This window comes from Egretta garzetta, unplaced genomic scaffold (assembly GCF_000687185.1).
Source record: "Egretta garzetta isolate BGI_Z169 unplaced genomic scaffold, ASM68718v1 scaffold486, whole genome shotgun sequence".
NCBI lineage: Eukaryota > Metazoa > Chordata > Aves > Pelecaniformes > Ardeidae > Egretta > Egretta garzetta.
The window spans coordinates 816,258-826,466 of NW_009260126.1; the positions used below are offsets into that span (position 1 = coordinate 816,258).

The window sequence follows — 10,209 nt, forward strand, 5'->3', positions numbered from 1 at the left end:
CCTGTTTTTCAGGTCAATGGGGAAAAAAAAAAGGATCTACTGCAGTAAGAGGATTTACAAATCTGTTATCAAAAAGCAAGGCTGAGTAAATGAGGCAGATAACCAGAAAAGTAGCAAGGACACAGGCTCATTTTTGTCTTAGCCCTGAAAGCCTCTTTTCTATGGTGGAGGCTTCCATATTGATGAGCATACAATATCTTGTGATCCAATTTGCTGAGAGTGTAACCTAGAAGAAATCACTGTTACCATGTAGGATTTCTTTGCAGTGTGGACAAGTTGCTTGTATACAGCTCAGTAGGTCTTGGCTGCACAAGGCTGCTTCAATTTTTAATGGAAGACTCCTAGAGATGAAATATTTAACACCTCTTTCTGTAAAGTCCAACTCCCCTTACTACCACGACTAACACTGTAAAGGGCAGCGATACTGCTCGTTGCTCTGTTTTAGAGTGGTGGATGAAAAGAAAGGGTTTATTTTTAAAGTTGGATATAGTTTGCAAAGATCACTAACCTTGCACTGAATCCTGCAGTTCTTTCTTACTAAGGTCAGTGGGAGTTTCAATTAATAGGAAGATTAATAGACTGTTTTTGAGAAAAATCCTTTAAAATTCAAAAGACCCCCACTACAAAGGTTATGTGGTATATATAGAGAGATTCTTTAGGCCATCTGAAAGAGAAAGTCATTGTTCTACAGTCTGCCCAGAGGTGACAACAATTAGTGCCAACCCCTTCTTTTGATTAATTTTAAATGTCTCTGTTCATTTCTGGGCAAAATCTTTAAAGAAATCCATCCCATCCCTTACAGTGTGCATTTTTCCTCCTGGGAGTTGGATGTGTTTCTACTATCTCAATGGGAAGGTGTAGTTCAGAACAAGAAACTTTAAACACGAGTTGGCTCCAATGGAAACCCACAGAAGCTGGTAGTCTGTGCGCATTACGGCGCTGGCTGATCAATAGTAATTCAGGGATAGAGTGGCGTATCGTCGACTGAGAAATATTTCAAGGCTTGATTAGTTGTGCTCCTTTTCCATTGGGACTGTAGTGCAATCTTCTCTTATAAAGACATGTGATCTGAAAGCCTGAGGCAGAACAATCCTTGTTTTCACAGGAGAAGCTTTTCTAGGATGCAAAAGCTTTTACATCCTCATCTTTGTTTCTAAAAACTGTGTCTTCTCCACAAAATTAAAAAAAAAAAGTGAGCTTAGGATGGCATCAACATCACAGCCTCCGAGAGGTAAAGCAGCATGTAAAAAAATATTTTGGGCAGTGTTTCCTCATGCCTGCTTCATTCTGTCTCTTGTGATCTATGCTTTTCTTGGGGCTCTCATGTTTTCCCACATTGAAGGTAACCGGAAGGTCAATTTAAGTGAAGAATATAGAAAATTTCTGCAGAACCTGTGGCACATCTCCAGAAATTTATCAGGTATGTACTGGAATTTCAAAGTTACTTAACTGTACAGGTAGTTACTCATTCTCTTGCATTTTGAATGAGATTTTTGGCTTTTGAAGACATTCTTCAAAATGCTAACAGCTGAACCTGCAAACAGGATTTTTCCTCTGCCTAGCTAATGTCTGCTGTTGTTTGCTTGTCTCCCTGAGCTGTGATTTTGGACTGCAAGCTTCCCTGGTCTCTGTGTTCCTGCCTGAAAAGAGTTTCCCTAAGGTGCCTGTGTTCTCCCTTTTGCCCAAGTTACCTAAGGTCCTTAAAGAGCAGCTGAGATTCCCATGGTATTTCCCTCTGATTGCTGGGGACTGAATCCTCTGTCTCAGAAAGTCTCTTCCAGCTCCCTCTTCCCAACTCTGAGCTTCCCTACCAGCCCTCTGGTGATGGAGTGCTTGGATGGAGGTGGGTGCAGTGCTGCACCCCAGACCTGGTGGTGCTGATGGAGGGGGTAGAGGGGAGGAGAAGGGGTAGAAATCCTCCTGGATCTGTGCTGGGGCTCGTACACGGGCTTGGACTCTTACTCAGGTAGCTGGACTGACAGGATGAGCTGTCTGGGGCAAGCATCCCTGTAAATAATGTCCTTTCAAGCAGAGCTCAGCCATGGGAAGGAGGAATGAGGGATGAAGGCTCCGGGATTCACAGCAGGGCTCTGGGCAGTGCCACCAAAGTGGTTCATATCAGTCACGTACTGATGACCCTACATTCCTAGTGTCTTCGGGTCAAAAGAAGACTAATCTCCTGGGCAGTCCCAAATGAAACAGGACATTCAGCTGGAAGCTGAATATTCAATCTTCCTGTCCTGTTTCCTTATGCTTATTTTTGTGTCATGTTTTGGCTTTGTTGGAGCACGGCTTGTTTATCTGTTCCTTGTTTCTTTATTCACTGAAGCCACTGGACCCACATGATTGGGATTTTTTTGGGAGGGGGAAGGGGGGTGTGAGGTTAATATTTTTATCTTCTGAAAGAGTACAAGCAAATCCTCAGCTGGAGTAAACTTCACTGGAATAACAGATTGGCTTCTCCCTGAGCGGTGGTCTGCAAATATTCACCATATCTCCTGTTGTTACTGTAACAGATAACATGACAGAAAATGAGGAGATATTTAAGGAGAAAATCCATGCACTGCTCAACACAGCTGAACGAGACTGGTTTGTCAATCCGAAAGATATATGGACTTTCTTTGGGTCTCTCTTTTTCTGCTGCACAGTATTCACAACTGTGGGTAAGTTCAGAGGTAATCCCCTGCAGAATCAATTGCTATTGCCACTTTCTCTAATGTATTTCTTCCAGGGGATTAAAAAAACCCAACCAAACAAACCCAAAAACCAAATCCCCTTGAATTTTTCTCCTAAGTATTGATGATGAGTCTTCAAGGGGTTGTGCAAACACAGATTGCAGAGATGTAGCTGAGTCACAGAAGCAAGTGAGAATTCAGTAACTAGCGATGGTACACACTAATTAGCTGCATCAATACATGCATACTATAACATGTACTCATACATGACATGTACACGAACCTATTCTATTAAAGAAAAAAGAAAGCTCAATTTTTCAGTACCCTTCTCCTTCCCACTGCTGTGTGTTATGTTGGGCAACGTTTTCTTCACTGGAAGAGGTAATTCATTATGCATATATTGGTTTTCAATTGCTTTCCTGTTATTTATGTCTAACTCAGCTTTGTAAATCTATGGCTCTATAATTAACCATGCTGCTGCTGTTCACACTTCTCTGGGTTAACGGCACATGGCAATGTTTAAGTCACACCTCTGATATCTTTCATTCTGACATCATATTTCAAAGGAGGGCCTAGATCAAATAGAAACATTTCTTCTGATTTTGGCTTCCCCTACATTGCTAAATGCAACTCCTCATGCTCACTTCCAAAGCTACTTTTATCCTTTCACTAATTTTTCTCAAATGTTGGCAAATACAGACACTATCTAAATTTGTCTGAATCAAAGCTGGATGGGAAATAGTGCCACAGCATTGTATCGAACTGCAGAGACATTTCTCCACTGCATTAGGATACACTCAAGATCCCAGCATGCATATTAATGCAAAAGAAAAACCGAACCTTAAAAAAAGAGTTCATCCTATACAAGGAATAGTGTGAGAGTTAGTATACTCACTTGGAGCACGTAGGAGACCCTTGTGTGCTGTCTATGTCACAGCACAGGCTTGAACCTCAGACTCTTGATGTCTTAGGTGACAGTTCAAACTCAGCTTCTTGCAGTCCCTGAGTTTGGAGACAGTCATCAAGGTCATCAGAGCCATGTACTGGAGACGCAGACCTGGTATTTCCTGTTACAGAGGATGTTTTATCAGAAAGCTTTGACTTCAGCAAGCTGATGAAAAACCATTTTGTTGCCTGGGTATACTTGTCCATCTCCATTAACACAGGACTTTACAAATGTCCCCATACACACTGACCCAACACCTGTATTTCTAAACTGCCCTTATTTTTGACCTTCAGAGCGCTGAGCATTAACACAGCTTCCTCGGGTTTTGAGCTGAGTTTTGGGATCAGTAGGAAGCCTGGGATATTTGTTGCTAGTAGGTGGCTAGTTCCATTGTGGTGGGTTTGTTATTTGCAGTATTAGGAACAGGTAAATCACTTCAGGTTAGAGCCAACTTTGCTACCTTTAATTATCTAGGAGAAGCGAGGCATCCAGTCTGAAGATTGGTGGTCTGAACTGCCAACTCTTCACTGCCTGTGGGGGTTGCCTTGCTGGCTCAGTTAGGCTAGATTTCCGGATAGCTAAATTTAAGCTCAGGATAAGTTTTAACCCTTGAAACTGCACTAGGTATTTTTAATGCATGGAAATTGAGGAAAAAAAAAAAGAAAATCACTCCATACAATAATTACAATAATTAATCTTCCCCATTGCTTCAGCAGTAAGGATTAGCATTCTCAGTTAGCCGGTGGGGACCAAGTGACAGAGAATAAAGTTTTTCAGTGCCTCACCACAAAGGAGGGACCAAGGCTGGATTCAAACCAAAGGCTATGGCAGTCATTAGTGAAAACAAACATGAATGGACAAAGAACATGAAGGAAACCATACCTCAGCATATGAGCTAAGAATCTTGCAGGCTAAGTACCTGGCCTGGCAGATCATCTAGAAAAGAAAAATGTTTCTGAAGGGAGAGAAGAAATGTTTTATGTCTTTTGGGAGGATGAGAAGAAAAAAGGCTGTTAAAATTTAATACAAAAAATTTAATACAAAAAGTTAATCCACTGTAATGGAAAAACACTAACTTACAATTTAAGTTTCATATCCGATATGTTGGAGGAAGAAAATATAAATACCCAAATTGAATTTAGGGAAAGGGCATATCTTCTGCTACCATTTTATGTATCATAAAGGCTGTGCACCCGGTAGTACTTCCCTATTTGTTGTGACTGATATTTATAATCTTCAGTACTCTAGAATAAATATGCATTTCCTCATGTAATAAACATATGCTTCCTCACTTGATCCTTTGCTCTCCTGAGTACATTTAAGAGACTCTGAAAGCTATGAAGTCAGTAGAAACACAATGTCAATACAACATATGCCATTAGAGCTAGATCTGATGAACTAGGGACAATTTTAAATTCTGTTATTAGCTTACCATTCCTCACAAGTAGTTTTGGCAAAGAGATGAAGTTTGAGGTATGGGTCTCATTGTCCCAATCTGATCCATAGTGCAGTTTCAAAATTCAGACAGTCATCCAGATCTGAACCTTCTCAAAGCTCAGGGAGTTTCATCCCCAGAAATCATTCAGTTGTACTGTGAGATCTGGGAGGTTGGCCAGGAGGTGATCCCCCAGCTCCTCGTGCACAGTGCACAGTGCACAGCTGCCCCCAGCCTCTGTTGTTGTCTCTCTGAGCTCAGCCCTCAGCTAGACTTCCCTGCAGTGGCACCCGTGGGCCCATGACCTCTCTTGCCGTCTCCTCTAGTGGAGGCCCCATCCCTGGAAACACTCAAGGTCAGGTTGGATGGGGCTCTGAGCGATCTGATCTAGTTAAAGGTGTCCCTGCTTATTGGAAGGGCGTTGGACTAGATGACCCCTAAAGGTCCCTTCCAACCCAAAGCATTCTATGATTCTGTGATTTTTATGAACCCCAATTCCCAGGTCAGGATATCTCCCTGATAACAGTCTCCAGCAGGATAGAGGGTGCACACCAGTCTTGGGCTGGCCCAAACCTTTTGTTTCTCCTCCCTAAATGGCCTTTTGTTGTCAGGCAGTTAAGTCAAAAAGCTGATAGGGTGCAGGTAAGGTAGGAAGAGTTAATTCAGCAGAACTGGTAAACTCCAAACTTCCAAGTGCTTGAAGAGGCAGGATTGCCTGCATTAGTAACCAGCACTTGAGACTCAGAAATTTTAATAGCTTCAAAGCAAAGGCAAAAAGAACAGTACGCTCTGGACTAAACATTGACTTTTAAAATTGACAGCAATAAAAGGCTTAGAGGATGTGAATACCTAATAAATCACGATGTTCTCTCTCTCTCCTTTTCCCTCCTCTTCCTCTTTTTGATTTTGTTCAAGGTTATGGTAATACCTATCCTGTGACACGGATTGGAAAATATCTCTGTATGTTGTACGCTTTATTTGGCATCCCCCTGATGTTCTTGGTCCTGACAGACATGGGAGACATCCTTGCAACTGTATTATCCAAGTCTTACAATGAATTCAGAAAACTACAGTCAAAAATTCTAGCCTCTAAACTCTGTTCTGGATCCACATGTATGAAATCCAGAGCACAGTCTAAAGCAGTCATCAATGAGCCCTTGACTATTATGGAGGTGTTGAAAAGTCAGCCAGGTGTTAAAAAGAAGCCAGTCAAATATCGCAATGCCGAAATTTTTGAGATGTTAATTGCCAGAGAAAATGAACACCCCAAGCCAGCAAGAAATAAAAGCATTGAGAGATGGAGTTCATGCCCTGAACTAGCCAGGGGAAAGACAATGTCCAGAGTCATTGAGAATTTTGACAAAATAGGGAAACAGTTAGAAAAATTAGATGTGCCCATTGTATTAATGGTGTTAGTTATCTTTGTGTACATCTCCTGTGCAGCTGCTATTCTTCCGAACTGGGAAACCAGGCTGGATTTTCAGGAAGCCTTTTATTTCTGCTTTATCACCTTGACAACTATTGGATTTGGAGATACAAAACTGGAACATCCCAAGTTCTTCTTGTTTTTTTCCCTCTATATTATTATTGGCATGGAAATTGTCTTCATTGCTTTTAAGCTGGGGCAAGACCGCTTAATTGGTTTGTATAAAAAGGTGATTTCATTTTGTGGAGAGAAAAAGATGCCATCAATGAAGATATATCCAAAGTAAGAGCAGTCATTTTGCCTTCACTTGTAAGCATTGGCCACTGTATTGAGATGAAAATGTTCCTGTGCATTTCTGCCTTGGGCTGGCAGGAGGCATATTTTATTCTGAATTTCTCTGAAAATCTATTGCAAAATTTCTGAATACCTCAGGAGACACTTAGTGAAGGCATCTCCAGAGAGTCCTTTCCAACAGGGTCCCATCTCCTAAATAATAAAAGAAGATGATGCATGATGAAAAATCAGAAGGCTCTCCCTGCCAGTGCTCCCTAGCATCCTTTGCAAAGCTCTGATTTTCAGCAGCCTTTCTGTCCTCTCTCTCACAGCAAGCCAGTTTAGGATTTTTTTTTTTTCAGCTCTTGTCCAAGCAAGGCCCAGATGACTGTCTCGTCCTGCTGCCTTGTCTGCAGCCAGGGACAGCTTGGTTGTGGCTGTTGGTATTGAACTGTGCCAGCATGCCACTGCAATATTATTCATCATCCGAGAGAGTTGGGGAGAAGAAGCATGAACCCAGCTGCTCTTCCATCGTGACTGCATGTATTGCAAACATTGCACCTTTGTGCAGGCCAGAGGAATTTTAAAATGAAAGGAAGGACACCAAATTTTCACTTCTTTCCCTGTCCCCTGTCCAGAAATTGGTCAGAAAATTGTTTATCTGCTCAGGGCTGAAACCACTCCTTTTCCATTGTGATTTATCATAGCTGTACCCAGAGTTGATATGTGTCTCATGAAGTGCTTATGACAAGTACTGCTCTTGAGATGGCCACCCAGGGGAGGGCACGCGGCAAACCTGAAGGTGTCTACAGCCGTGGAATGAAGCTCCATCTCTTTGCTGTTAAAGAAGCGCGATGGTCTGGGGACGCCGATCCCAGAAGTCCTTACTCCTAATCCAGGTTTTTCTCTGCACAGACTGCTTGACTTCTGGGAGTTCCTTGACCCACTCATTAAAAGAAAAGCCTGCCTGTTCCACTGGGATGTGGTGAGGATCCTGTAGGTATATACTTGTGGAGCACATTAATGTATGAATAATGCTGTTTCTTCAAGATTTTGCTTATATTATTCATAATCTGAATTGAGCTATCAATGATAGATTTTTTTTCTGTCAAAAGAAAAATACACACACTACAAAAGAAACCACTGACTTATCCGCCTCTTACCTTGTAAATTATATGCATGCCCACTGAATGTGATTGACATGTCTAGCTATTAAAGCATGCTTGATTATGACAGAGTGTACATTATTCTCCATAGTAAATTTGCCATTTGAAACTGAGATTTTTGGAATATTTACATGGTATCTTATCTCTGTTACATTCCATGTACATGGTAATGTGTATTCTGTCCTTATTAATAATCAGTTGCAACTAAGCACTGATGATATGCAGAATATATAATAATGATGGCATATAGAAAAGCGCTTTATAAGAACAATAAAGAATGCAGCAGCTGGAAGGAACTCTGGTTAACTTTTTCATGTTTGCTGTGGCTTTGGCTTCGCATACACAGTTCCTCTATTCAGACTACTCTCATATTACTTTATCTTATACCTTTGGATTAAAATCAGTATAGAACTTGGGACCCATGCCAAAGTTCTCAGAAACCAGTGAAAAGACTTGGATGATTTAATGGGCTTTGGATCAGAGAAGGGCGCTTCCTGCTCCTCAGGGTTTTTCCTTGTGATACGCCTAATCCTGCCAACATTAGTAAGAACTGGTCTTTGCATCACTTGACTAGTTTCTCTCATATCAGTGAGATCTCATTTATGCAGAGGGATTAATCCTGCATTCATCTCCTATAGATTTCTCATGGTTGTGGTACCTTGATACCTTCACATTTACTTTACGGACTTAGTCAGGGAATTTTGGCTGGACTTGCAGTAAGGATTCTGAACCAAATCATTCTAGTTATGGCCAAGGGATGGCAGTAAACAGCTTTCCTTCCTAGAGAATCCGTCAGTTATGGAGGATAAAAATGTATTTCGTAGAAGAGAACAAATCACATCACCACGACCCTCTGTAAAATGACAGCGCACCTGCCTCTTGAATGCAGTGCACAGCTCTGTTCCTTCGCCTCCCAAAGGGTATGTAACACTGGAAAAAGTTTATAGGCCAGGGAACAGGATGAACAAAGACAGGGAACAACTTCCATATGAGATACGTAGAGCAGGTCTCCAGTCTGGAAAGAGGTGAGAGACTAAAGGAGAGATGCATAACGTTACGAGGGCACGGAGGAGGGAAAAAGGGAATGATGGAATGATTGCCAAACGTCTTCCATTAAGAGAGCTAGGGCTGCCAAATGAAACTAGCACGTGGCAGGTTTAAGAAAAGAAACAAAAAGAAGAGAAAATGGTACTTCACACAACATATAATTAAGCTGTAGATACTCCTTTGGCATGGGAGGATGTGGCGATTAAAAGTTCGCATTAGATCAATGGGAGATGGGACAAAATCATGAAAGAAAAACTTGAAAAACAATTACATACAAAGATAGCACTTCTGGCTCAATAATCACCAAGTCCCAAATTGGCAGATGAGGAGGAAGCATCTCTACAGACTTTCCTCTCCTTGTGTTCTTCCTTTGCAACCCGATATCTCTCAGAGACAGAATAGTGGTCTGCATGGCCTTGTTCTGCCCCGATTTCAGTGCCGGTAATGCACTGAAACAGCTTGTTATGTTGCTAACAAAATATTCAGTAAATCTGATTTCTGAAGAGAGATTCAGTTTCACATTTGTGTCCAAGGTAAATAAAACAGCACACTCTGATTCTGAAAAAAAATGTGATTTATATCACAAAAAAAAAAAAAATCACAAAAAAAAAGATCACAAAAAAAAGTGATTTAGGCAACACAACCCGACCAGCCTGCAGCAAATATAACGCAGCCATTTGTCTTGTGCTGTGGACTTAAAGCAGGGTGGAGAGATGGACACACACCCCAATGTCAGAGATGAAAAGGTATTCATGTTTTTTCAGGCGCACTGAAACATTGCTCCCGCACAGCCAGCAACAACTGGCCCAAATTTTCTTACTGTCAAAGTTGGAAGAGAATTTGCCAGCTGACAGAGGGGTACGCAGCAGCCTTGCTCTGTCAGTGATCGCGGCGGATTGGCTTGTATAGCAGATCTGAATGTAGCTCAGTAAATACAGCAACGGAGTTAATGAAAATGAAACAAAGTAGTGAGTAGTGCTCATTTAGCGAGCCTCGGGCATGAATATTTATGAGTGGACTGCTCTTATCATGGTCTAAATCCTAGAAGAATTCAGTCTCTGCCCCCAGAAGTTTTTATTCAACAAAATTGACATGGAAATCAGCTTTGTTTGCATCAAAGCAGTACAAAATACTGCTTCTCGTAACTTTTTTCCATCCCGTGCTGCATGAAATGGTGGATTAGCCGTGAAGGGCTTCATGGAAGAACTCTTCTGTCAGGAAAGAGGTGACTGATGGGGAAA

General features: G+C 41.6%; 1 protein-coding gene across 1 annotated transcript; it reads left to right on the forward strand.

Moving 5' to 3' along the window:
• The first annotated feature begins 1,203 nt into the window (after window positions 1-1,203).
• KCNK18 (potassium two pore domain channel subfamily K member 18) lies at window positions 1,204-6,768 on the forward strand. The gene is made up of 3 exons (XM_009641413.1): window positions 1,204-1,420; window positions 2,517-2,663; window positions 5,972-6,768. Exons 1-3 carry the CDS (start codon window positions 1,204-1,206, stop codon window positions 6,766-6,768), a joined length of 1,161 nt encoding a protein of 386 aa, XP_009639708.1.
• Window positions 6,769-10,209: the final 3,441 nt, after the last annotated feature.

Coding starts and splice junctions, on each gene's coding strand:
- KCNK18 (XM_009641413.1), top strand. CDS start 1,204: ATGGCATCAACATCACAGCCTCCGAGAGGTAAAGCAGCATGTAAAAAA. Junction 1,421..2,516: donor CATCTCCAGAAATTTATCAG/GTATGTACTGGA, acceptor TTACTGTAACAG/ATAACATGACAGAAAATGAG. Junction 2,664..5,971: donor CACAGTATTCACAACTGTGG/GTAAGTTCAGAG, acceptor ATTTTGTTCAAG/GTTATGGTAATACCTATCCT.